Source organism: Loxodonta africana, chromosome 18 (genome assembly GCF_030014295.1).
Source record: "Loxodonta africana isolate mLoxAfr1 chromosome 18, mLoxAfr1.hap2, whole genome shotgun sequence".
In the NCBI taxonomy this organism is placed as follows: Eukaryota; Metazoa; Chordata; class Mammalia; order Proboscidea; family Elephantidae; genus Loxodonta; species Loxodonta africana.
This window is the reverse complement of record NC_087359.1, coordinates 38,536,224-38,563,827: the sequence shown is the minus strand read 5'-3', so window position 1 is coordinate 38,563,827 and position 27,604 is coordinate 38,536,224. Positions and strand designations below refer to the sequence as shown.

Sequence of the window (27,604 nt, the reverse complement as noted above, 5' to 3'; positions counted from 1 at the left end):
TTGCAGTGTAAGCTGGCAAGGTCACTTTGTGGTCGTTCTACACGTGGTTGGCCAGGAGGAAAAGCCTCTGGACCAGAAAGAACCTCCTACAGAAAGTAGAGGTGGTGATGAGCTAGGAGGCTGGAGTTTAAGGCTCCCAGAATCTTCAGTCTGAATGCAAAATTCCCAAGGGACTGGTTTGGTACAAAAAATTTGCAAATCCAGTGACTTGGATTATCTGTAAGACACCCTTCCCTTAGCAGTCTAAGCCCACCTCTGTCCTTGTAGGACAGGCTTATTTCGCAAAGCTTAGTAATCATCATCTTGGAAGTGACTGAGGCTAACACAGAATCCCTCTCATGGACTCTACCAGAGCTGTAAACTCAAAAATAATGTATGGGTCCTTCCATTACCAGTTGGTGAGAAGCTCTTGTCACCAAATCCTTTTTCCTCCCATACCGTGTAACTCAAGTTTTCAGCTTCCAGACAATCCACTGAGCACTTCTGTTCTCCCTGATAGTTTCAGTCCCAAGTGAGAGGTGTATCTGAGAAGACTCCATTCTTCCCTTACACAAACCCTCCCACACCCACAGGCGCTTCCTCCTTCTGCCAAAACAAACTTTATTGCACCAAAAAGGAAAAAAAAAAAAAAAAAACTTCATTTATGTACAGTCAGATATAAAGACATCTTTGACTCCTGTGCATATATTTCCTCAACTCGAGATTAGGGCGTGTAAAAGTCAGGCCACGATGCCAGACATGCTCTGCCCATGGCAGGGCCAAGGAGAGGATTGTCACTTGAAAGTGAACACTTAAGTGGATGACGGACAACACTGGACCTACAGACCAAGGGCATCCTTCTAGGCCCTGGGCTAGCTCCAGGAATGGAAGAGGGAAATTTCAAGCAGAGTCCCTTTTTAAGTCTCCATGTGAAGAGACCCAACCTTCGGGTATCCAAGATAACCTTTGGTTCCCCAAGTCCACTCCCTGTCCAGTTTCTTTGCTTCCTGCCCTCCCAAGTAGGACATTCTCCTCTGTGTCCATTTCCCCCTCCCCAATTGCCCCCAGGGGGACCCCATGATCCACAAGGCAGACACCTTCATAGCAGCGGGTAGAGCAGGTGAAAGTTATCCTCTCCCTTACAGGTGGCTGGATACTGACAGGCCTTGCGTCATGTGGATCACCAATACCCCACTGGGAGCCATAACACAGTAAGAATCTGGAAAGTATGGGGAGAACACATCAAAAAGGGGAAGAATGGATTCCCTGGATGCCCAGTATATTACAGTATTACAGGGCACCTAAAGCATTTTCTTCTGAGCCAACCAGCTAAAGGATCACTGCAGCTAAGTACAGACAGAGAAGCAACATAGCCAGGCAAACACCCATCAGAGCCAGTGACAAAGAGCAGCTGGAAGGGAAAAAGGGGAAGGGGCGGGGGGAAGGTGAGGAGTCTTCAGAATCCCAGCCCACATCCCCTTCTGCCATTGGCTACCCTTGTTCCCTACAAGTCCCTGGGGGCTGGAGTAAGGAGGGGGTGACTACAGGCTGGGGTGAAAAAACACAAGGACAGCCAAACAAAATACAATAGGACTAGCATTAGTCTCCCCCTGTACCCCACCCCCCAAGAGAAATGCCCTCATTGTGACTAGTATTTATGAAAATCTGTAAGAGACTATTCTATGTAGTGGCTCTAATCCCATACACACAGCAGCTGCTTGTGCTGGGAACTTTTCAAATCAGTGATTGCGGGAACAAACAGTATTTTCAGCTTCTTATGGCGCCTGTGCAGGCTTTACCAAGACCTTGGTTCAGTCCCAGTCACTTTGACCTCCTGTCTTAAACCTAGAAAAGGGTAAGGGAATGGGGACAGGGGAGAAAGGTGCTCAGGTGCTAGGTAAAGCTTACTGATCAGCAGCCTAGATGCCACCACTGTTCCTTCTCTTTGGTCTGTCTAGAACAGTGACTATAAATTAGGAAAAACAAAGTTACGCTGGCCTGTAGGAAATGATGGGGGAGGGAGGCAGGGAGGAAAAGGGCATTGGGAAGCCCTGCTTCAAGACTGAAGACAGACAGAGAGACAACCACCCAGACTGCTTAAGTGTCACAGACAGCCCCCATCCCAAGCTCCCTTCCAGATATCCCCATAAACCATTTGGGCACACTCCCTCTTGGAATTGCAATTTGTCCTCCACCTATCCCTAAGGAGCTGGCCCTGTGGAGAGGTGTGTTGGTTGTTCTTTTTGCCAGAGGCCCTCGCCCTAGGTGCTCCTGTATAGGTACCCTGGCCCCTGATATGGGATGAACATGGCCCCAGTTGCTTGGAGCCAAGGAGGTCAGATGGGGAATTGCCTCCCCACTCCCACACCCTGGGATCCGAGCTCGCTTGATTCTTGCCATCTTGCAGGATGATGTCACATTTGGAGGGAGATACACAGTGCCTCTCCATCCCTGGGGTGGGGGGAAGGGACTTTGCTGGGACTCTTGATTGGGGGGGAGGGCAGAGGGGAGCAGGGTCTAAACCCTTAGGCTCCCGTGCAGGTCTGTCTCTGTCCCAGAAGAGCTGCTATCAGAGTCCATTTCGGCGTTCTCATTATGGAGCCTCTCCAGCACTTTCTGACGAATCAGTCCCAGGCGCATCAAGAGGGACTGGTAGTCAAAGTGGCCCCGCTTCTCTCCAAAAGGGTCCTGTGGGGGAAAGGAGACAAGGGGGATGGAAGATTCACGTCTGGGTGCCTCACCCCAAATAAAGTACCTTGGGTCCATGTGAAAAGGCATGCTCATTTCTGAGCTCTGGCAACAGAAAAGGGGATAGCATAGATAGTCCCTAACACCAGACAATAATCTTTGTAGTTAGGATTATTATGGCACATTTACTACCCCAAATAGTAGGTGTGGCATAGGGCCAAGATCAAAATGTTCTTGCATTCCTCAAAAGCAAACCAATACGCAGAATAGGGAAGCTGTAAAGGGAAGGTAGGCAGGGAAGGGAAATTCGGCGCCAGAGCTGTAATCACTAAGTATCTGTGTTTTATAATTAACCGCATAAACCTGTACAAGGGAAAATTTATCCTTTATTCGATATACTCAAAGAGTAATCTGTTTTTCTAAGGTCATAGGCAGGTCTAGAACTCAGGAGTTCTGACTTTCAGATAAGCACCTGTACTCTTCCCCACTCCTGTCAAGGTCTCTGGTTATCCCTCCGGGGCCACCAAACATCGACCCTAATCCTTATCATTCTAGATCAAAGGTCGCCAAACTTTTTGTAGAAAGGGGTGAACTGTTCTCAAAGTCTCAAAAATAACTATGGTTGGGATGGAGGATATTAAAAAAAAAAAAAAGGAGTATAAAACGCTGCAAGGGGAATACAGCAGCAAGGTAGCGTGGCCAGGGTTTACATAAGCACAGACTTTCTCCCTAGCAGTGATTTCTCTTCTCTCACATAGATTCCCTTCCACACTTCTGCCTACACATTACCCTCATGATCAAGGTGCCAGTGGATGCAAGGCACAGTCAACTACAGCTCCCATTTTTCCCTCATGAGGATTAAATTCCCCAAAGGCTGAACTCCACACTTAGTCTGAAGCTGTCAATTCTCCAAATCTTCGTTCTTTCATCCCTGGCTCCATTTCCTGCACTCCCCTCCTCCCAAGATGCTGCCCTTCCATTGCCTTCCCTCATCACGAGTTACTGTTCCTCTACAGGCTGGTAGTACTGCTGGATACCTGTAATGAGAAGTCCTGATGGGGAACTAACTAGTGTATGTACCATCTTCTATAATACCACGGGTTCAGGAAACAAGTTCACCCTGAGCTTGCCTTGACCTTTGAGCTTAAATGTGGCAGATGGGTGGGAAGGCCTTGAAGGAAGAACAGGGAGGCTACCATCTACAATCAACACCTGAGGAAGTAGGACATCTCCTACTGCTGTTGGGTGTTGTGTGGGTGAGGGAAACAGCCCAAGAAGAGCTGGAGAGAGCCTTAGAGATTACTAAGTCACTTCCATTTCTAAGTAAGACCACCAGTAAATGATCCAAAAGACATAAGAACTGCTCTTCAGGACAGGATTCTCACTCTCTTACGAACCAGATCTATTTGGGTTTACCTGTTTGGTTAATAAGAATCTCTTCTTTCAATCAAGCCTAAATTCCACCTGCTTGCTGGAAGTGGAAACACATGTCCCCAGTACAGACAGGGGATGTGTAAGTAGTTACCGTCTTTGGAAAACATACCATCTATGTTTTCAACATATGACAGTGTACATCCATCCATTGTTTCCCTAAACCTTCTTCCTCTGTAAGCACCCCCCGAGCTAGGGATGGAAGAGATTTCATCAATCCCAATAGATGACTTTTCCAATCCCTAAGATTCTGAGGGGTCTAAATGTTCTTAGCTTAAAAAAGACTACTGACCAAAAAGGGAAGGAGTTCCAACCTAGAAAGCAGGACAGTTCAGATTCTATTCATCTGAGCACCTACTTTATGCCAAGAAATGAGAACCAACTCTTCTTTGTGCCTCAGTTCCTCAGATGACACAGGTTCCTTTTAGTGCTGACATTCTATGAGACTTGGATTTCACCCTTCTGGAGGAGTTTAACTCAGTCTGCTGCAGGACCTCTGGAACTGGCAGCAGGGGCTGCATTACCTGCATAGTTTGTCCTTGAAGGTGTAGGCGATCTTTGCAGGCCACCTCATAAAAGTCGTAATACTCCAGGAAAGACTTCTCCATCACCCCCCTGGAAAACAAGAAGCAGAGAAGGGAAGGTGTCACCCCTTCACCACCTAACCTTAATGCCAAATTAAGCAGCTAGATTCTCGAAGCCCAGAACTGCTCTCCCATAATGACCTTTACAAGAAAAATGGAGAAAGGAACGGCTGTCTACCCATGACTGATTTTCCTCATACCTTAGAGATGATAAAAACAAGAGAGGATATAATACTGATCAGTTGAATTCCAACTTCAAATCTTGACTTGCTCAATCTGATTTGTTTTCCACAGGCCATTCCTAGGCCCAAACCTTACACAAAATTCTCCCAGGAGTTTGATTTTGTTCATCTAGTTTTAACACTAAGAAAGAAATAAACTTTAATGCTAAGAGTTTTATGAAGGTGCTATACACCTCACTTGGCTGAAAACCAGTTAAGTGTTTTTAATATGCCCAGGCCTTCATTATACTGGGGCTCTCTGGGGGCATGTACTTTATCCTTCCCATCAGGCTTGGCATTGCTTTAAGGACAGACACACTCTCTCAGTTCCCTCTTTGGTAACCCTCAGCACACCTGCTCTTTAAAAGCAAGGACCACATTTTTTCCTTCTTCTCTATCTCCCTCTGGTCCCCAGTACTGAACTTTACCCCAAAGGCCCTCAAAGGTGCCTCCCATTGCTGTCAAGTCAATTCTAATTCATAACAACCCTGCAGGACAGAGTAGAACTGCCCCATAGGGTTTCTAAGAATGTAATCTTAACAGAAGCAGACAGCCACGCCTTTCTCCTGTGGAGCAACTGGTGGGTTCAAACTGCCCATCTTTCGGTTAGCAGCCAAGTGTTCAACCACTGCATCACCAGGGCACTTCTTCAAAGGTGCAAACCAGCTAAATCTCCAAAAAGAATATCATAAGAGGACTTCTTGACACATACCGTAGGGGTTCAGGGCAGGGACATTTTCCTTCCATCATGTCACAAACGGCCACTCTGATGGTCTCATGCCGAATACATTCATTGTAGTTTTTGCTGTCTCCTGGATGCCTCTCCTGTAATGTGACAGATACCATAGTATCCAAGCACAAAGTTTAGGCAAAGGGAAAACGCCAATGGGAGGAGATTTCAAGACCAGTATTGGGTGTGTCCCAGGAGCTAAGCACATCAACTAAGAAGAGAATACTTTCCCACTACATGGCGGATCCATGAAGAGCAACACTTCTGTTTTTGAGACAATTTGCCTCCCCCATATATACCAATACCCATCCTTTTTTACAGGTCATTTAACCTCAAACCAGAAAACGAGATCCATCAAATTTTCCTGAACCTGAAATGAAATGCCTGTCAGCAAAGAATTAAGCAGAAGACAATGAATATAATTTGATCCCAAATTTCAGCATGATGGTGAAAAGGGCATATATGATGTTAGGAGACTCAGTCTGGAGGGTTTAGACAAAAAATGAAGGATGCCTCCTTGATGAACTCCTTTACATGTCTAAGGGCCCCATCAATGATTCAACTAGATGGACTAGGAAGAAAGGCCTGGCAATCTATATCTGAAAATCAGTCAACAAAAACCCTATGGATCACAATGGTTCAATACCCGACCGATCATGGGGATGGTGCAGGACGAGGCAGCGTTTTACCCCACTGTGCACGGGGTCACCAGATGATTGCAGAGCAGCTGACAAGTCTGATGCAAACGAATGATGAACGTATGATGGACAGGGTAGACCTCCTACCGGGGCTTCCAAACGATATCATAGGGGCATTGTGTGGTTATTTTAAACTTGAGAAATACCCAACATCTGTTGAACATCACACAAACTACTAGATTGGGGTACCTTTTAGATTTCATATTAAATTGGACTATATTCCTTCTGATGACATCTTTGTGAAACTGAATTTTCAGCCGCTGCTGTGATACAAAGGAAGCAGGGTATGAAAATCTGCACGGGGCGGGAAACGAGGGTGAGGGCGGCAGGATCCAATCTGATTCCAAGATTTTAGAAACTGCAATACCCAACACGGGTACACGTCCCGTTAGGAAGTAACTGGTTATTTAAGGAAAAAATAAGTTGTTTGGACCTATTTATAAATGGAACAGTCAGGTATTTCTCTTAGCCTGGGAAACTTATAGAGACACTAAGGGTGCTGTGAACCAAGAACATTTGGGAATATTAAGAAACGACCCCACTGAGGACCATGGTTTTGGGGGACATCTAGGTCAACTGGCATAACAAAGCTTATTAAGAAAATGTTCTGCATCCCACTTTGGTGAGTGGCTTCTGGGGTCTTCAAAGCTTGAGAGCAACCATCAGTTGGTCCCAACCCACTTGGAGCAAAGGGGAATGAAGAACACCAAAGATACAAGGAAAATATCAGCCCAAGAGACAAGAGGCCCACATAAACCAGAGACTCCATCAGCCTGAGACCAGAAGAACTAGACGGTATCCAGCTACCACCAAGGACTGCCCTGACAGGGAACACAAAAGAGAGTCCCTGACAGAGAGGGCGAAAAGCGTGGAACAGAACTCAAGCTCACATAAAAAGACTAGACGCTATGTCAACCCAGAGCTAAAACCATTCCCAAAGACCATTCTTCAAACATTAGACTGGACTACAAAACATAAAATAATACTCATGAAGAGTGTGCTTCTTAGTTAAAGCAGATACACGAAACCAAATGGGTGGCTCCTCTCTGGAGGCAGAATAAGGCAGGAAGGAACAGGAGCTGGCTGGCTGGACATGGGACACCTGGGGTGTGCTGTCACACTGTAGGGATGGCAACTAGTGTCACATGACAATACGCGTATAAAATTTTGTATGAGAGATTAACATGACTTGTAAGCTTCTACCTAAAGTAGAACAACAAAAAAGACCCCAAACCCTCAAGTTACATCTCTTCAGTTTCCAAACAAGGAAAGACCTAAACCTCAGCTTCTTGTTTAGCCAAAAAGGTCCATTTCCATTACTACCTACTCCTGAAATCAGATATGCTGTTTGTGTAAAAAGGAGGGTTTGAGAAGAATCTGTGTTCATTTTTAAATTTCCCCTTGTTCAGATCTATAGAACGATCGACATCAGTGTTACCTCAGTAGCGTAACAATAAATAAATCATATGTTTTAATCATCTACTTTGAGTTACTATCTTTTGGGACTATCACTAGAACTTTTTTCCTGTGCTCATGAGTAGGTCAGGGAGGTACTTTGGAACAGTGGGAGACCTTGGGTTTTGAAATCATAGTCCTCAGCACAAATCCTGGATGCTACCCTTATCTGTGTGCTCTTGTGAAAGTTAATTAACCTCTCTGATCTTTAATTGCCTCACTTGAAAAAGGGGTAACATTTATTCACAGAAGCAGTGTGAGGATTAAATAAGAAATTATATATGAGATACTTTGCAGTGTCTGGCACATAGCATGCCACTCAAAATTTTAGTTTCCTCCGCCCTTTCTTCAGCAGGGTCAACTAAAATATTCTTGCCCTAGCTTACGACAAGACACTTTTGGCTCTGCAGGTGATGGTACCCCAAAACCCCAGAAGAATGGCTGGCTTGGCAGTAGTCATTAGGGAGCACCTTCAGGAGGTACTGGAGAACGGTGGCATACAAAGAACCCACTGGTTGCACACCTCCCAAACCAGGCTCAGAGTTAATTTCCAAATGATTCCACTGACTCACATTACAGATTAATTCAAAGTAATGGAAATAACTCTTATTCCAAGGGGTTACAGACCATTCTCATGCATCTAACCAGCCTCCCATCCACACCTCCAAAATAAAAAAAAACTCTCTCAAGCAGACTTCTCGGGTCTCTTAAGACCCAATACTCAACACCTCACAGCTGGGCCCACCTGGCCTTACCTGTTCGAAGCCAGGCTCATTGTGATAGGGGTTCTCAGTCATCAGGGACTGGATGGAGATAAGCACGGAGGAGATGCTCTGGGCTGGGCTCCAGGCAGGGCCCGTCCACGTACTGCAAAACACATCACAGGAAAGGGAAGAGAGTGAGGCAGAGAAAGACAGGAAAGGCTACTTCAGAAAGGCCAGTGAACAAGTACTGTGGAATCTGGCAACACCATCACAGGGGACTCAAGGTTTCTCTTTCACTATTAATACTCTGGAATTTCCCAGCCTCTGTCTCACCCTAATTCACCAGAAATCAGTCAACTGCCTAATCCTCATATCAAGAAGTAGGACAAAGGAAAAGAGGGTAAGGCAAAGGAGATAACTTTGAAGAGCTTTTCCTTGGGCCAGAAAAATAACAGTAGCTAGAGAAGGTCACCACAACCAAAATGAAAGAAATAAGGTTAAGAAAACAGCTCCTAAGGCAGTCTTAACTTTAACCTCCGTGGATCTCAAAGAGCTTATTTATTTATGCATGGTGATGAACTTAGTGAAGCAAAACAGTTGAGCATAGAAGCACACAGGTGACTGAAGCCATCTGGTTAGAGGCCAGGTGGTGGGGCTGTCGATCAGGAATTCAGTTCTAAATCAGGACCTCAAGGAGTGTTAAATTCTCTGAAGACTAGAGAGCTCTGACAAAGGACAGGAAGAGAATAAAGAGAATTTCCAGACTGTGGAGGGTCTGAAAAAAATACATGGAAAACATCCTGAACATAAACAGAAATACCAAAATGACTCCTCTCTCATAAACCTGATCAAGTGTTGGGGGGGAAGGGGAGCTTGAATATTAATAGTATTTATTTTTAGCTTAATTAACTAAAGAGATAGCACCTCAGCTGGAAGCTGAATATACCCTAACCAGAATGGGCTTGTTCACGTTAATTGACCACTTCCCTTTCCGGGCTGTACTTGAGGAAAGCCCAAGTAAGTGATGCGTAACAGTAACTTCATCCGAGCGTGCTCTGAGGCGCCTCTCCACCTGCTCCTCCAGGAGCTCTAGACCTTACTCTCTGTAATGTTCCACACATTCAGGGATTCAAGGCAACAGGGTAAACGCTCGTTTCTTTTGTCATTAAGTTAGCCTAATAGTTTTTTGGGGGCAGAGAGGGGGAAGAGGCTGATAAAGCTAATACAGTCAACTAAGAACCCATGAGAACTTCCTGTTTTGTGATTCTTCATGGAAAAATTCAGTTTCAGAGTAGTTTCTCCTCTTCCACTCAACATACTTCTGGCCACCTTTACCCCACTATATTGTCTCTCCTCTTCCCATTGTGAGTTGGTGTCTGCTCAAAATATTTTTATTTGCCCTGACAAGGGCGAACTTACTACAGAAACACCTTCGTAAACAAATTTCATACAGAAGCAATGCCTAAGCTTCCTCACGTCCGTGGATAACACATACCACTATGAATCATATATACCATCATCCTCCCCCCACCCACTGTCATCAGGTTAATTCCGACTCATAGCAACCCTACAGGACAGAGTAGAACTACTCCATAGGATTTCCAAGGGCAACTGATGGGTTCAAACTGCTGACCTTTTTGGTAAGCAGCTGTATCGTGCCATACCTCTTAACCACTGCACCATCAGGGCCCCAACCACTATCCTATCAGCAATTATGTACCCTAATGAGGTGAGAGATTTCTCTAGGGCAACTTTAAGGACTTCCTGATTGCCACAATCACAGAACAGGTCCCTGGATCTGACAGAGTTCTAAAACACTGAGCCATGTCTCCAGTTTGTTCCAGCTGCCTTTTCCCCACACAAATCTGGAAATGCGTTGAAGAAGAAGGAGTATTACCAGTTTTGGCAACTTTCTAAACTTCAACCTTCACTTGTTCTCCACCCCAGAATAATTCAGATATGCTAAAAAGACCAACCCAGAACATGCTAGAAGACATTCCCATTCTGAATCGCTAACCCCAGAGGCAGGAGGGAAAGGATGGGAACAGCACAAAGCAAAATCACAGCAGCAGCGAGAAACAAGATGTAGTCAAAACTTCCGTGTTTCACACATGGGGTTTTCAGCGTCAGATATTTCTCATTCAATTGTTAAAAAATGTCATGATATCGTCATCATCATCACCACTTCTAAAGCCACTCTGCAAGACTCAGAAGACACCCCCAGTCTTGAATGGCACAGATCTGCAGCCTATCTCAGCCTGTTCAGAAGAGAATTAAGCCCTAAGGCCCTAAGGGAACAGTTCTCACACCTGGGTGAGCTCCAGAGTCACCCGGAGGGCCTGTGAAAACAGACCCCTGGGCTCCACTCCCCGGAGTTCCAGAGTCAGCAGGTCTAGGGTAAAGGAGCCCTGATGGCGCAGTGGTTCGAGTGCTCAGCTGCCAATCAAAAGGTCGGCAGCTGGAACCCACCGCCTTCTCCTTGGGAAAAGATGTGGCCGTCTGCTTCGGTGAAGATGTACAGCCTTGTAAACCCTATGGGGGCAGTTCTACTCTATCCTACAGGGTCGTTATGAGTTGGGATCAACTGGATGGCAGTGGGTTGGGCTGGGTTTGGTTTGGGTTCGGTTTAGGATGAAGTCCCCAGCATCTGCATCTCTGTAAATTCTCTGCTTTGAGAACCACTTTCCTACGGCATCCATTGTAAGTAATGAATTCACTTCTCTCTTTTGCATCTAGAATGGTACTATTTGTGTACCATCCTGGGGAGAATTGAGGAAACAGTCACTCCGATCATTACTGCATTCTGTGGTTCAGATGGGGAACCCTGGTTGATAAAGGCTGGCCTAGGATACTTATTTGCTAACAACCAACTTGGCCACTTAGAAGTCTCCTCTTACCCTAGGATACTCAAGCAGACTTTCCCATTGCGGTAGAAGTTGGGGTTAAACCTCACTGTGTTATTGCCCGTTGTCATCAGTTTGACCCGAGGTGGGTGGATGGGATAGTCGGGCGGACACCGAAACACGAACAGGAAGAAACCCCCTTCATAAGGAGTGTCAAATGGGCCTGTGATCAATGCATGAATCTGCAAAATAAAACCCCATCTCAAAATTGTGAGGTGATGTCCCACCCCAACCCTCCTGGCTTTAACCTACTCCCCACACCAGAAGCAGGGCCCTCAGTCGGATATCCACCTTCCATATCCTCACTATGCAGAATGAACATCCTTAACCTCACTACACTAAAAGGCATGTTTGGAATTTTAATACATTCCATTTCAGTGGAGTGCCATCTTATTCAGGGGTTACATTCTAAAGTTAGAGCCCAAGGTAAAAATGGAATTGAGACAAAATTACCCTTGAGTATCCCTTCTAAAACTCCCTTAAAGCAGTTTCTATGCAGACTTCCTTGTTCAGTGCTATGTATAACAAATGGATAAAAAACCAATGTGCAAAACATAATATAACATATACCTTAAAATACAACTCTAGCATTTTCAGTTCCAAAAAGTCCGTATTTTTACTAAATATGTATGCTTGAATTTACCTAGGTTAGACTTGCGTAGGATGCAACTCCATTCTACATTTATGTGGTACGAAGGGAAGGTAAGATAAATGGAAAGAGGAAAGGGACTGGAGGCCACAGCGCCAGTAACAGTACAGAGCTGAGGGTTGTGAGGGATGTCTATGGTATCTGTTTCCTCCCCAGAGGATCAAACCTACTGTGGAGAAGTCTAAGGATGGGGTTCAGGCAGTATCCAGCTGCGTCAAAAATACAAACAAAAATGAGGAAAACTCAGGGTCCACTCAGAGCCACTAGACCACTCCCTAAACTTTCGCCAGTACTACTGGTTTAAAAAAAAAAATCAGTCCTTAGAACACTAAATTCCCTTCCTCCAGCCATAATTACTGAACAGTATTTAAGAGTTCCCTTTCTAAAGGAAGAAAAATCTGAACTGAATCAGTTGCATTTCTTCTTAACACAAAGGCTCCTAGGCACTTAAGTCTGCTCAGAAACCGAACGGCAAGAAGAAAAAGGACATTGGGGTCCGATGCCCCAGTCTACAGTCCGTACCTCGCCCTGGCAGTACCCTACATTATATTCTAACCCTCAAACATTTGGAATAGCAAGTTCAGCTGGTCTCAACCTGGCATCAGTTCTGGGACCCCAGGGACTGTCACATTAACACTGGTACTTAACTGAGGACAAAATGTTCCAGGAAAACATTTCCAACTATATAAAAAAAAGATTTAAAAAGAAAAAATCAATTTAAAGGGAAATCTATTCAAAACAACTGAGACACACCAACAATACAAAATCTGAGTATTTACTGTAAGAAATTTGAAACTTTAGAGAGTTTTCATTTAAACAACACTAGATTTAAGAAATCCGATTTCTTCCCAACACCAGTTTAAGTGCAAATTCACTTCTGAGGGTAGAGCACTCAATGACAAAGCAACCTAGGTATCTATGCCAGAGGAATTCGACATCACGCACTAAGCTTTCTCTGTGTTTCTGCGGAGGACAAGAGAGAAACGGTCTTTGGGGTAGAAGGATATTCAAAGGCAACCAGTAAGGAAAGGAGCCTAAACAAGGCCCTTTAACTGCAAACACTGTTCAGCCAAGCTTGGCCTCATCTCCAGCCTTCCCTGCATCTGATTTATAGCACTATACTTAAAGGTCAAGTGTGGCGAGGTGGGGAGTGGGGAAAGAGCTGGATGGTACAATGGATATGGTGACCATATAATCTATCATCCAATTGGAGCACTTCTGGGAGTGAAAAAGTGCCCTATTAATAATTATGCTGAGATAACAGGCATAAACTGGAATTTTCCAAGCCAACCAGTACCTACGAGCACCCTAATAACAGACACCTGGGATCTTGTTCAAGCCTCTGCTCGCCTTACTGTGACCTTGGGCAAGCCACTTACCCTCTGGGGGTCTTGATTTCTTCATCTATATAACCAGAGAGGTGAGCTGCATAACCTCTCTGGGCTCTTCCAAGGTTACGGGCCCAATTTCCCAATAACCCCCAACCCCCACCAAGTTACATACCTTAGTCATGTCAACAGTATCAGGTACAACGAACATTCCTGGAGGAGGCTCCTTATAAATGGACATGATATCCCTGTATAACACCAAAGAGGAGGTGAGGGAGGGAGTGAGGGAGAGGAGACAAAAGGGGAATCCCTTGAGCAGGACAGTTGTTATCACCTCAATGAGGCCAGGGTTCGAGAAAGTGGTGCTTGGTACCACAAATGTTGGCACTGTCTTGTTGGCTGAGAAACCTCAGCTGAGTACTTGTCAGGCAGGCAGAGCGCAAATTATTATCAAAGGGGCATTGTTTCCTCAGGGAGAGAGTAGAGAGATGAGGGAAAAAATCAGAGATCCCAATGGCATCTGATGTCACCCTGGAAAAGCTGCATCCCATTGACTCTCACTTCCTCCCACATGGCAATTCATTCACTCCCCACCTCCGAGATTCCCAGGTACTACACAGAATGCTAAATGAAGATTTTTTAGTAACTAGAAAGACGTAATCAACTCCACTAAAAAACTAATTCCATAACCACACAGTGACCCTTGTCGGGAAGGGGATTATACGAAGCAAGTAAGCTGGCAGGGAACAAGACTGTAATGGTCTTTTTCTTGCCCAGGGGACTAATACGGTAGCAATCTCTTCAGACTGGGGAGGGGGGACCCTATGAAATTGATGAGAACCTCATATCTGTAAGATGACTACTATAGATTTATAGCATCTAAGTCATGTTCAAGGGGTTAAAGTTAGTGTTTCGCTCTGTTGTACACAGGGTCACTATGAGTTGGAACCAACTCACCAGCACCTAACAACAACAAAGTCATGTCTCACAAACTGGAATAGAGCAGTTGAGAGGAAGGATGTAAAGAAGCACGCTCTAGTTGTGGAAAAGACTAGGGACTTGTATGGGTGGCTTGGAACATAAAAAGTGCAAACAGGTGGCACAGCAGAGGTAGGAGATATTGGCTAAACTCCAAGGGGTATCAGGATTTGAAGACTGAAACGGCTGAAGGTGTATAGGAGTTGGGAAGGAGTGCTGAGGTTCTCACATTAGAAATCACAATAAGCATCCTGTGTCAGGCACTATGCCAGGTACTTTACACACATTGTACTGTTTAATTTTTATTACAACTTTGAAAAGTAGATATCTGAAGGCACTTGGAATGTGGGGGGATGAGGATACCTGGATGAGGATGCTTGTGATGGGGGCATAGGAACAGGCAGAATGTGGTTTCAGGATTAAAAGTCACTATGCGACAGGTATTATGCTTAGGGCTGTTAAATGATACGATCTAAAATCAGTCATCCCAGAAATAAGCACTGAAAGGACTTAGGCTTTTGTTCCTATATTTGAATTGGGTATATTTGCTTCAGAAAAAATAAACCAAATGATCCAGAGGAAAAAAAATACAGGAAAGAAGGTCCTGAGTGGTATATTACAAACCAAAGTAAGACTGAGGGGAGGGAGGCCCGAGTTCCTGGACAGGTGTGAGAGTGGACAGCTTCAGGGTACTGAAAAGGGGGTTCAAGGAACGATTGCGGGTACATGAGGGAAGTCATCTAGGCATGGGGAGAGGGCTATGGGACGGAGTTTGAGGAGATGGCCAGTAAAAAGAACGGCTGGCTCGGGTCTGGGGCCGGGTAAAACAATCTCTGTGTGTGTTACAAACGGGGCTCGGGAGGAGACGGGGGGGGCGGGGGGGGGGAGGCAGATGGGTGGGGCCTCCCGGCAGCGTACAAGCAAGGTTGGGGTAGGGAACGGGGGAGTTGGGCGGCGCGGAGGGCGGGAGGGGGTGTTACTGAAGCGCAAAAGGGTCGGGTTTCGGGCGGGAGGTATGGGAGTGTGGGGGAGGGTATCCGGGACAGACCGAGGGCCCGTGGGAAGTTGCCCAGGAATAGGGTCGAAATTTGGTTACGGGAGGAGGGTTTGGTGCTTGTGGGATTTGTGGGATGGGGTAGGGAAGAGACCGATCACGGATCCCGACGCTCCGGCTCGGCAAGATCTGGGCCCTGGAGCTGGGCTGGCGCGAGGGAAGCGCGAGGCAGCGGGAAGAGGTAGAGTTGTAGTGGAAAAGGGTGGGGGGCAGGGAAGGTCGAGCCCCTGAGCTCGGGGCTAGGGGAGGAAAAACCCCGGCTCACCGCTTGATCCGGAGTAGACACTGCGGCGCAGTTCGCTCGCCGTCCCAATCGGAGCTGAGCGTGGGGTCCCAGTGGCTAAGGAGCGCGGCCCCGTGAGCAGCGGCCGAGGGCGGGAGCCCGGGCAGCGGAGCCAGGCCGCTCCCTGGCCCCCCGGCCCCGCCCGCTGCCGCCGCCGCCGCCCACACATCCGGCAGGAAAGGCGGCCCGAACCCGCCACTGCTACCGCTAACGCCAACTACACCAGCAACGCCGCTTGCCCCGGGGCCCGCCGCCCCGGCCCCCGCCGTCGCCGTCGCCGCCTCCTCAGTCGGACTCTCCGCCATCGCTGCTTCGCTTCCGGGACTGCACGGCAGCACGTCCGCCGACCAGAGCGGCCGCTGCTCCCTCCAGCTCCCGCACCACCGAGAGCTGGGCCAGAGTGTCCCCACCCTGGTTTTCCACCACCCGAGCTGCGCTGGCGGCGCTGGCTCCGCCCACCCCCGCCCCAACCAGCGAGAGGCTCTCTGCAAGAGCGTCCACCCACGGTCCTCCAGGGTGGGAGGGGGTAGGAACTAGCGGGCCGAGCGTGGGTCTAGGGCTCGCGTTGGTCCCGCGCTTTGCGGGAATGGGTTCTGAGGGGTGTCAGGACGTGTAGGTGCGGTTGAGAGCCCAATTCCATGGAATAGTTTATTTTTAAGTGTTGAAAAGGGAGGAAGGGAGAACCATATCCTTCAACCCCTTAAAGAGAATGTGCCTCAGACATGCCCGTGGGGGACGATTGGAGACCGACCCAGGTTCCTTTCAGGGAGATTAAGGGTTGAATGAGGTGACTTACTTAGGTGACTTCCTGTCCAAAAGGCTCCGTGATTTATCCCTCCTTCCTGTACCCTCACCCACCAAAGGCAGGCTGCTATGACCATGCCTGCAACAGGACCGAGAGTTAGGACGGAATCAAAATGAAAAGCCACCTCATTTTAAAGAGACTTCACACGTTTATTGAGGGCCTACTAAACAGTCAAGCACTGTTGCTCTAGGCGTTGCCATAGGAATATTGAAACAGACCCAGAGAGACTTGGTGAAAGTTAGTGGTAGCACAGGGAAGAAAACCAGGCCTCCTGACACTAAGCTCAGTACTCTTCCCAGAAATCCTTCAATATACATAGGACAAGGGGCTGTGAGTGTATATCCTGGGAGGATTCCTCAAGACTTTACTGAGATGAAAAAGAGCTTTCCCTTTTCTTCCCAGCAAGAATACAGGCCTATAATCTTACCCAAAAACCCTTGGGGCCAGATGTTTTTCAAAATTTAGAGTAACACCTTCAGTAGGGCCTGGGGCAGCACCCAGTAACCAAATATATTGATATTCCTGCAGCCAAGTGTATGAATACTCACACTAATTTGGATACATTTATGAATATTCATACTAAACTGTATGAAGAGTCTCACTTTGGATCTCATTTTGCTGCCAAATTTGTTTTTAAAATGTCCAGTTTTGAGAGCTTTGTGGATTTCCAATAAAGGACCATGGACCTGAATAATAATGGCCAACATTTTTTGAGGGCTATGAAGTACTATTATTTGTTTCAACAGATGGAAAAACAGGCTTACGGAGAGAGATTCAGTCACTTACGCAGGGTCACACTGCTAGCAAGTGGCACAATTGGGGCTGTAAGCCAACTCTGTCTGAATCTAGAGAAGTTCTAGCCACTATGTGGGACATCATTGCTTGGAACTCTCCCACATTTATCATATACTACCTTGTACTAAGGAAACCCTGGTGGTGTAGTGGTTAAGCGCTGTGGCTGCTAACCAAAAGGTTGGCAGTTTGAATCCACCAGGTGCTCCTTGGAAACTATGACACAGTTCTACTCCGTCCTATAGGGTCGCTATGAGTCAGAATCGACTTGACGGCAACGGGTTTGGTTTGGGCCATTGTACTAATGGTTGTTTGGTACCTGTTGCTTCCTGCTCCCCTCTCCCAACACAAACACACAAATACACAATATAAACCCTTGGGGCTCTAGACCGTATGTTACCTATGAATCCAGCACAGGGCCCAGCACAGCCTTGGCACTTAACACGAAGCAGAATGAATTAATGTAGTATCTGACATGGATTTCATGTTTTATTGGCACAGTGTTTTATCAGTCTATAATAAAGATACCAGAATATCTCTGAAAGGATACATGAGACACTGGCACAGCGGTTGCTTCTGGATAGATTGGTTGCCAGCAAGTTGGGCTACAGAGTACATACCTCATACCTTTTAAGTGTGTGTCTATTGCCGATTCAAACTATATATTTCATTCATTTTTAAAGGATTCCAGAATTTTGCTTGGGTATTATTTACCCGCCAGGCGCTCCTTGGAAACTCTATGGGGCAGTTCTACTCTGTTCTATAGGGTCATTATGAGTCGGAATCGACTCGACGGCAGCGGGTTTTTTTATTTATTCGGTGAAGTGCTCAAAGTCCAACTTGTCAGGTGACTTCTCACATGGAAAAACACTACTCCATAGCTCCTCCATGGCTGTAGACTGTAGACTCCCAAAAGGCGGACCACGGGGTGAGAGGATGTGGATTCCTCAGTGGATCTCCTCCTGACTTCTGGGCCATGAACACAAAACACTTAGCTGATCTTCAGAAGAAGGAGGTTTAAGCTCCTAATTTGCACTCCACTCTTAGCCTCTTTGACCTTTGTCTGCTTTCCCAGAATGGTGATAACTCCTACCTCTCAGGGTTCTTCTGATATTCAGTGTGACATTTCCTAAGGTGTTTTGTAAAGTGGCAAGTAGTACACAGACAATCAGCACCTCTCTTGTCCATGTGTCTTCTTTCCTCCGGGCCTTTGCTCACGATATTTTCTGTACTTGGAATACTCTCCCTCTACCACGGGAAACACTAAATTTCTTGACCTCTCTGAGCTTCTGTTCCTCATCTGTAAAACTGGGAAAATAATAGCAGGTACTAAGTAAAGGGAGCCCTAGCGGTGCGGTGGTTACGAGCTTGGCTGCTAGCCAAAAGGTCAGCAGTTTCAATCTACCAGCCACTGCTTGGAAACCCTATGGGGCAGTTCTACTTTGTCCTATAGGATCGCTGTGAGTTGGAATTAAATCAATGGCAACAGGTACTAAGTAAAGAGAGTGTGATAACGAATGTGCACAATGCCAGGCCAGAGTAAATGTCCAATAATTATTAACTCTTATTATTCTTACTCATCCTTCAAAGCTGGCTGGGATATGACTTTCTCTGACAAGCTTAAACACTTCCAGGAGTATTATTATTAATAATTAAAAAATTTAATAATTTAATAATTAGTCATTTAAAATTATTTCTTCTTTTGGTTCTCATGGCTGACTCTTCACACCTACTACTTTTTATTTTAGTTTATTTTAGTTTGGTTACTCATCTGTCTGGCCACTAGGTGTGACCTCCTCCAGGGCAGGAAGTGCAGGGCACCTATCCTTGCACCCCTGGGACTTGACATTCAATGGGTGTTGTATAAATGGTGAACAGAATAGAATTAAGGACAAGGTAGCCAGTTGCCCTTCCCTGGGCATGGATCTTTAGGATCTCACCTCCTCCTCCCCTCAGACAGGGCAGAGGCAAGCTTGCACAAAGAACCTGCAGGTCGACTGAAGAGCTTGGGGATAAAACCAAACCAAACCCAGTGCTGTCGAATCAATTCCAACTCATAGCAACCCTATAGGACAGAGTAGAACTGCCCCACAGAGTTTCCGAGGAGCGCCTGGCAGATTCGAATGCCGACCCTTTGGTTAGCAGCCGTAGCACTTAACCACTATGCCACCAGGGTTTCCATAGCTTGTGGATGGGAGTGGCTTAAAAAGGACCAGCTCAACACCCACACCTCCAGGAGGCCTTTAAGCTGGGAGAAAGGAAAGCCCAGAGAGAGGCTAGCTGAACCTCGTGAGCTGGCACTACTCAGTCCAGTGCTCAGTGACTTTCTCAAGGCAGCGCCCAACTGCATCTCACTGGCAGCTTGACCAGAGGGTAAGAGTATGCCTTCTGGAGCCACTCCCATGCCCTCTGAGGATGGGTGAGAAATGAGCAGTCTTCCTACAGGAACGTCTCTCCTTCCTCCCCTAGCAACAGGACTGCCCTGCTTTGAGGAGGTCCCTTGGTGCAATGAAGTTTGGTAGCATCCTGCTCATGGCAATTAGGCAACTGCCCTTCCCCAAGGACAAGAGCTGGCAAGTGCCCTAGAGTTCAGGTCACTACTATGCTCCAACTTGTAACAAAATATTCTCTGAGAAGATACTTCTCCTCCCCTTCCTCAGAGCCCTGTGTCCCCTTACCCCTCCACGGCTGTCTTTTGTCTTAGGCTCAATGGCAGAGAGAGATGAAACTTGAGTTCCCAGTCAAGATCATAAATCCTGGGTGAAGAGAAGAAATCAGAACTTGGACTGGGCGTTTTGAGGCTTCTAGGTAAAAATATATTTAATAATACATATATTTGTATATCTCATTAATATGTGTGTGTGTGTGTGTATGTCACCCAAACTCAACTAAACCCATGGCTGTCAAGTTGGTTCTGACTCATAGTGACTTTCTAGGACAGAGTAGACCTGTGCCACAGGGTTTCAATGGCTGTAAATCTTTACAGAGGTAGACTGCCACATCTTTCTCCCACTGAGTGGATGATGGGTTCAAACCACCAACCTATTGGTTAGCAGCTGAGTGCTTAACCACTGCACCACCCATATATGTGTCTCATTAATACTGCACATGTATATTATACATGTATTATCTAATTATTGGCATGTTTACCTACATTATCTCATTTTGTTGTCACAACCACTACAAATTGTACTTATCCCCCTCTTTAAAGATGAGGAAATCAAGGCTCAGGCGAGACAATTAACTTCTCAGTTAGGAAGTAGCAGGGCTGGACTTTGTACTGTCTTGACTTCCAAGGCCATGATCTTTGCCTCGGTGCTGAACTCTCAAGGTGGTAGTTGGATTGTTTTTTTGGTTGCTATTGCTATGAGTTAGAATAGACTCACCAACAATGGGTTTGATTTTGACCCCTCTGAAAATATAGTGAAAGCTATGGACCTTCTCCCAAGAAAAATGCATCTCCATATCCACTCACAAATATCTAGCACTAAGCAAAACGGCCCATCCATGGGCCAGTCCAAGTTCCTAAAGAACCTCCAGGTAAAGTTATGGGACTAACTAGCCAGGTTGGGATTGGGAGAGCAACCCCCCCACCACCAACTCTCTATGGCTCTAATGGGTCCACCAACCACATTCCCAATGCTGCTAGTTTGGGTTTTTAAGTCCCAACAATTCCAAGGGTGTCTGGAACCTGTAGTGAAGGAAAATTCTTACCAGTTGTTCGGCAAAGACTAGATTCCTGGAGCTTCACAGGAAAGAAAAGGCAACCACCTTTCCTGAGGGGTGTTCCTTGATAATCACCAGAGGGTAGTGACGCAGCAACGATGGCAGCCTGACAGCCCAAAGGTTTATGGAGTTCCGTTTGCATAACAGCATTACTAGTTAATCCCTTGCTCCCTTGGCAATTCCTCAGCTGCCAGTTCAGCCTCAGTCCCATTCCTTCCCTGTGGCTCTGAGATTCCTGGGCTCTACTTCAGGTTCTATCCCTGGCTTGCATGGCAACCTTGAAGAAGTTACTTAGGTATAGAGGCTTAAAGGACAAGCAACAGATTATGGTAGACTGGTGGTTCTCAATCAGGGGTGATTCTGTCCCCCAGCCAGGAACATTTGGCAATATCTGACATTTGGCCATTGGTTGTCACAACTGGGCAGGGAGGGGAGGAGAAAGAAGTTGCTATTGGTATGTCATGGGTAGAGGACAGGGATGCTGCTAAACATCCTACAGAACAGCCACCCACCACAAAGTATCATCTGGCCCCAAATGTGCTGAGGTTGAGAAACTCTGTGGTATAAGGACCGTGACTGTTGGATGAATACCAGACGGACTTGAACTGGAATTGTTGGCCTGCTGTACGACCTTGGACAAGTCACTGAACCTCTACAAACGTCAGAAGAGTCAGCAGTGATAATAAGTTTCTGGAGCTGGAATCCCAGCTTTATTAACCAGCTATGTGACCTTAGGCAGGATGCCTCCTAAGCCTCCCTCAGTTTCCTTACCTATAAAATGACATCTCGTTGGATTAAGTTAGTCCAGGATAGTGCTTAGCACCGCCCGTGACATACAAGTGCTCAAATGTTAGTCAATATTACTACAACTAATGCTAGCCTCCTTGGTTTTCCTCTTGGAATTTTCACAGCAAATAGCTTCTGTATCCACATAACAAATGGCATTGTTCACTATTATTTCTATTTGTCTGGATGTTCCAAGTTCCTTGAGGGCAAGGATCTTACATTTCTTCTTCTCCCCACAGCTCCGAGGAAGGTGCTTAGTAACTGAGGAAGGTGCTTAGTAACCGAAACACCTGAATGATTGTCTTTCAATTGCATATAGACTGAATCCATTCTCACAGGCACATCCTTTGGAATGTTTTAATCCTCTTTGTTAGCTGTCTTTCAGTTAGAAGGTGTTCTTAACACTAATTGGGAATGTTCTTGGTTTCACTATTTCATAGATGTTTTGCAATAAGTTGTGAAACAGAAGACTTTCACAAAATGGCTTCCACTTGTAAATTATTACTCCTCTTAAAATCATCCAACTTGACACTGACTCCATCCCCCAGTACCACTGCATTAATTCCCTGTCCATGGATTGCCCCTGCTGGGGCTTAGAGACGCAGCAGCTATTGTTATATCAACTTAGCATTATCTTACCTGGGATTTCAGGCCCACTTTAGCAAAGTAAAAAACCCTGGTGGTATAGTGGTTAAGTGCTATGGCTGCTAACCAAAAGGTCACCAATCCACCAGGTGCTCCTTGGAAACTCTACAGGGCAGTTCTACTCTGTCCTACAGGGTCACTATGAGTCGGAATTGACTCAGTGACAACCGTTTTTTTTTTTTTTTGGGTTAGCCAAGCAGGGGGAAGACCGTTGTACACAAACTTGTGAGACCACAAGGAAGATGCTGCATGAAGCTTTCTAGGCAATTCATTAGTTGGGTCACCTCAGAAAACACTCTTTTTGTCTCTAGCAAAGCTAAGATCATAAATTACCCAAGAACAGGGACTGTGTATCTTATTTGTTTTACCCAAGAACATTTAAGTACTCTAAGAAAGCATCTTTGATAATGAAAATAAAACAAGTGGGGCTAAATCCAAGCAGAGGAAGACCTAGCTCCACCTCTAACCTGCTCTACAACTTCTTTGGAACCAAGTCTCCCTATCTGTGTCACCTTAATTGTGGGACCAAAATGAAATCAGGTGGGACAGCACAGCAGTTAAAGGTTTAGGCTGGGTGGAGGGGGAATCCCCAGTTCTGCCACTGACCAGCTCTGTGACCCTGGACAAGTTATTTTGCCTCTCTAAGCCTTAGTTCTCTCTTTTGGAAATAGGGTTAATAGTTGTGCTTATAATTCACAGAGTTGTGGAGATAACAAATGTAAAGCTCTTGGTGCTGAGCTCTGTGCAAGTTAAGCTTCCTCAAAATGCTACAAATTAACATTAAATCGGATGGGGAGAAAGCATCAGTTATCCTTACTGGGACAAACCCATGCTCCTCCTGGGAGATGGAGAGAACCCATGTGCTCTCACAGCTATGGCTGTGTTACTGCTCAGTCCTGAGGAGTTCCTAGTCACCCCTGGCTGACCTAATTCCTTCTCCCTTCCTTTGCACCAAGGCCCTCCCCAAGGGCAAAAGGACAGAGGCACAAGCATATGGATTTAGAGAAACGTTGTGTTTAATGGTATAGGTCAGCATACTCCAGCACGGGGCATGGCCTGGAGCCGAAGCAGTAGGGATGGGTAGATGACACCCACGGAGCCTCACATGGCGAAGAGGATGAGGAAGGCGACCATCAAACAGAAGAGCCCCATGGCCTCAGACAGGGCAAAGCCCAGAATGGCATAGGAGAAGAGCTGCTGCTTAAGAGACGGGTTCCTGCCAGGGACAGAGATTGATGCCAGCCCAGGGAAAAGAGGGGGTGAGGTCATGCTGGCAGTGGAGGGCAAGGAGGGTGAGGTGGATGAGGACTGCTATGACCGGGAGAGGGCCTATCCTGCACATTTCCAGGGGATTTGGATGGTCAAGCAGAATTTAAGTGAGCCAGGTTAGACAGAACCAAAACCGAGCCAAACCCAGTGCCGTCGAGTCGATTCCAACTCATAGCGACCCAACAGGACAGAGTAGAACTGCCCCATAGAGTTTCCAAGGAGCGCCTGGCGGATTCGAACTGCCGACCCTTTGGTTAGCAGCCGTAGCACTTAACCACTACACCACCAGGGTTTCCAGGTTAGACAGACACATATTTAAATTCTGATTCTGAGGTCACTGGAGAAAACAGGAAGCAAATAAAATCAACCTCCAGTCTCCTGAAGGAAGCTACTCCTCGTCCCCCAAATAGGGTAGAACTCATGGTGAGGGATACTCTAGGCCACCCCGAAAACTTACCTGGCATAGCCGATGATCAAGCTGCCAAACACTGTCCCAATGCCAGCCCCTGAACCTGCCACACCAACTGTTGCAGCCCCAGCACCAATAAACTTGGCAGCTGTGTCAACGTCCCGGAATACAACACTGGTCTGGAACCCCCGTCTGGCCACCTGGAGTGGGGAGCAGCTGTAGGAAAGCTAGAAGGAGAGGTAGTGGTGGAGGGAAGGTAAGAGAGAGGAAAATAGTGAGGGAGAGAGAGAAAAGGGAGAGACAGGAAGAGTGAGCATAAGGAGATAGTGAGGCACAAAGACAGGCGACGGACTCCACCCCCCTCACCCCACCCACCTGCACTCTGTGAAACTGTTGGCAAACTGCCTGGCAAGTACCGCATGCTCTGATTGCAAAGTATGCTGGGAATCAGTCTTGGAGTGTATTCTCAGACAGGGCTAGGGAAACTTTGTGGGTTAGGGAAACCTCACTTTAGCAAGTTTCTTACCTACAATGATCATCTTAGGAGACTATAAGAACAGTTCACATTCTCTTCCTCTCCTATGACTTCTGCCTAAAGGCAATTCAATTTACCCAAACTGAGGAAATTCGGAACAGGGCCCTTACTCCCTTACCTGTTTAGATGAGATCTCTGGCCTACTCAGGAATGAGGCAGACACAGGCCTGATTAGACCCCTGGTACAAAAGCGGACCTATAAAATCACAGACATGCAAAAAAACAAAAATACTTAGCTGTTGAGCTTCTGCCAAAAATGACTATAAACATCATAAACAGAAAAAGTTCAGTGTGTTCAAGGTCAATTAATTTATTCCTTTTTCTACCAGATAGGCCTGCACAAGGAAGACAGCTGTCTTGAGACCCTGGTGTATTCAGCAGTGGTGGTGACCTTCACCATTCAAAACCATGTACCAAAGTTCACCTCCACAGGCATAGCCTCAGTTGGTATCCCAGAATGAAACAAAAATTCATGCTAATATCAAACCAGGTACGTGGAATTCCTATGCACCTCAAATGAACCAGAGGTAAGAAATTTTATTTTGCTAAAATTTACTAACTGCTATGCTTCCTGGATAGGGTGGGCCAGTAAACCTGGTGAGGCTCCTGAAACAGCCATCTAAGCAGAACCTTCTGTAACATGGCTTTCTTGGAATATTTTTTACTGCAGTAGTTCTCAAGCTTGGCTTTACATTGGAATCACCTAGGGAGTTCTAAAAAATACAAAAGCCTGCATTCCACTCTCATTCCCAGACACTGATGTAACTGGTCCAGGGTGCAGCCTGGGCATTAGGGTTTTTTAAAAACTCCCCAGATGATTCTAACGGGTAGCCAAAATTGAGAACCACAGCTTTAGTGGGCTACCTGGCTAAGGCCAAGTCAGACTGGGGTAAAGGTCAGACCCAGACTCTCTGAGGACATTCTAAACCCAAGGTAGCTGGTTTAACCTGCTTGATTCTATAGTCCCAAATAAAGAGGGACTGCCTGCATCACATTCTATAGTTTCCCCAAAGAGCCAACATCATCAGGATACCAAGCGCCTCTCAGTTCATTCATTAAACCTCGATGGCTCCCGTAACAGGCTCTACAGATCACCCCGGAGCCTCAGCTTACCAGAGCTGGAGGAATGAGTAATGCACCGGTGGTCTGCATATTTTCAGTCTATAGAGGGGAAAAAAGAAGTTTCATTGAGAGCCTGGTCGTTTGGTGACAATGGCGACCTTTGGTCGTCCCCTCTACTCCCGCTTGTCCTCCCTGGGCCACGCTCTTCCTTACACCGTGCCCCAGCTAAGGAGGGCATTAGAGGTCAGAGGGCCAGCGCGAACTCCCTGGTCCACCACCTTCAGTGCGGCAGGTCTGCAAAGAAGGTCACGGAGAGCGGAAGGACAGGAAGAAAAGAGGTCGAAGCCCCAGGAGAAAAACGTTGCGAAAAAGGATGGTCTCCCGAGAAGGCTTAAGGCAGATACTGGGCAGGTGCCGTGAAGGGTCCTGCCCAACTTACACAGCTGTCCTCAGTCTGCCCCAGCCGGGACAGTCAATCGCTCATTACCGTTGGTAACTAACATGAATTAGTAAGGCGACAGACTCCCACCGCCTCTCCCGGTCCTGGGGGCAAAGGCCCCTTCACATAGCCCAGCCCACAACCCTGCGGTCGCTGGCTCCTGGCCCCAAGTCACCTGCACTCCCACTGTCCTATTGCCCCTGCTCGGACCGCAGCGCTCGGCCCCCTCAAGGTGACTGACTCACCTCTCAGCTTTAGCTCTGGGTCTCAGCGCTCAGCTACCCCACCCACGTGTCCTGGGGTCCTTCCGCTCTCATTGGCCGCAATTCCCCCCGTGCCCCATTGGTTGACGTCACCGACTCCTCCTTTCTGATTGGTTTTATGCAACTTCTTCCTCTCTCTCCACAGGAGCTTCGTGGCAATTCCCGCCTCCATGCGGGTAAAGGCGGGGCTTACTCCGAGATCTAGTTTAAGATTGGTCAAGTCCCGAAATGCTCGACCATAGAGTCGGCAGGACACAGAGGTTCCGTAACCTCCCGCACAAAATGGCGACCAAGGTGGAAGCTGAGCAAAAAGGCGTGGGAGAGATGGCCGGACGCATTACGCAGGCAGACACCTGACCTTGGCCCTGAGCCTTCATTCGAGCGCGCCGGCCTTGGGGCGCGTTGCATACTGGGATTTGTAGTCCGGTCGGAGACTAACCTACCCCTTACGACAACTGAGATCCCGCGAGACGTTCCTCTCCAAAGCCAAGGCCTTTGCAGCAGTTTCCTACTTAAACGATTTGTAAGAATCACCTGCTGGGCTTGAAAGTTCGGAAGTGGGGCAGGCTGCTCTTATCGGCCTCTGTGGGCGTTCAGCAGTCATGGACCAGCAGCCAGATCATTTTCTTAAAAGTATTTTTTATCTTGTAAAAACAACATTCTAAGGGTAAAACACTCCGATGGAAAAACGAGCAAAATATAGAAACAGTCAATTCATTGAAGAAGAAATATAAATTGCAAGAGAGAATGTTCAGCCTTACTAATCAAAGAAATACAAGTTTAAAACGCACCACTTTGCACTTATCAGAAGTGCAGAGTTCTTTTTATTAATGTGATCCAGGCACTTTCTTCTATTGCCAGTGAGAATATGAATTAGAAACCTTTCTTGAAAGCAACTTGGCAAGACTAATTGAAAGCTTTCGAATGATCCAGCCCTTTTGACCCAGAAATTCTCGAGGAATTGCGAGCCTTTAAACTTTCATTTTCTTTTACACAATAGTGTAACTTCTAGTGAATTTATCCTGAGGAAATAACCAGGAATACAGCCAAAGGTTCTGTTCAGAGTTTATTAAACATTGGAAAAAAGTAAATGTTCAACCAATGGTAAATGGTTAAATAAATTATGGTATCTTCACTTCATGAAATAAGCAGATATTAAAAATCATGTTTTTGAAGAGTATGTTGAGA

The 27,604-nt window shown here is 46.6% G+C and overlaps 2 protein-coding genes across 3 annotated transcripts; both read right to left on the bottom strand.

Moving 5' to 3' along the window:
- Positions 1–583: 583 nt before the first annotated feature.
- UBE2Z (ubiquitin conjugating enzyme E2 Z) lies at positions 584–16,087 on the bottom strand. Its single transcript, XM_064271183.1, has 7 exons — positions 15,668–16,087; positions 13,546–13,618; positions 11,388–11,575; positions 8,542–8,653; positions 5,616–5,728; positions 4,623–4,713; positions 584–2,667 (listed from the first exon to the last, which is right to left on the bottom strand). The coding sequence occupies exons 1-7, from the start codon at positions 15,988–15,990 to the stop codon at positions 2,497–2,499; spliced, it is 1,071 nt and encodes a 356-aa protein (XP_064127253.1). The 5' UTR covers positions 15,991–16,087; the 3' UTR covers positions 584–2,496.
- Positions 16,088–23,433: 7,346 nt separating this feature from the next.
- On the bottom strand, positions 23,434–26,482 carry ATP5MC1 (ATP synthase membrane subunit c locus 1). 2 transcript variants are annotated; one of them, XM_003414659.4, is made up of 5 exons: positions 26,399–26,482; positions 25,766–25,813; positions 24,771–24,848; positions 24,166–24,344; positions 23,434–23,655 (listed from the first exon to the last, which is right to left on the bottom strand). In XM_003414659.4, the coding sequence occupies exons 2-5, from the start codon at positions 25,802–25,804 to the stop codon at positions 23,541–23,543; spliced, it is 411 nt and encodes a 136-aa protein (XP_003414707.1). In that variant the 5' UTR covers positions 25,805–25,813; positions 26,399–26,482; the 3' UTR covers positions 23,434–23,540. The 2 variants fall into 2 exon arrangements, with proteins under 2 accessions (XP_003414707.1, XP_010592657.1); XM_010594355.3 differs by having other exon boundaries at positions 26,329–26,406.
- Positions 26,483–27,604: the final 1,122 nt, after the last annotated feature.

What these genes read in the sequence shown, in the direction of transcription:
- UBE2Z (XM_064271183.1), bottom strand. Translation starts at nt 15,990, where the DNA reads ATGGCGGAGAGTCCGACTGAGGAGGCGGCGACGGCGACGGCGGGGGCC. An exon ending in ATACTGTTGACATGACTAAG is followed by an intron (nt 11,576 to 13,545) that starts GTATGTAACTTG and finishes TTTATTTTGCAG; the next exon opens with ATTCATGCATTGATCACAGG. An exon ending in ATGAGCCTGGCTTCGAACAG is followed by an intron (nt 5,729 to 8,541) that starts GTAAGGCCAGGT and finishes GTCACATTACAG; the next exon opens with GAGAGGCATCCAGGAGACAG.
- ATP5MC1 (XM_003414659.4), bottom strand. Translation starts at nt 25,804, where the DNA reads ATGCAGACCACCGGTGCATTACTCATTCCTCCAGCTCTG. An exon ending in TACTCATTCCTCCAGCTCTG is followed by an intron (nt 24,849 to 25,765) that starts GTAAGCTGAGGC and finishes GTGATTTTATAG; the next exon opens with GTCCGCTTTTGTACCAGGGG. An exon ending in CAGAGATCTCATCTAAACAG is followed by an intron (nt 24,345 to 24,770) that starts GTAAGGGAGTAA and finishes CTCTCCTTCTAG; the next exon opens with CTTTCCTACAGCTGCTCCCC.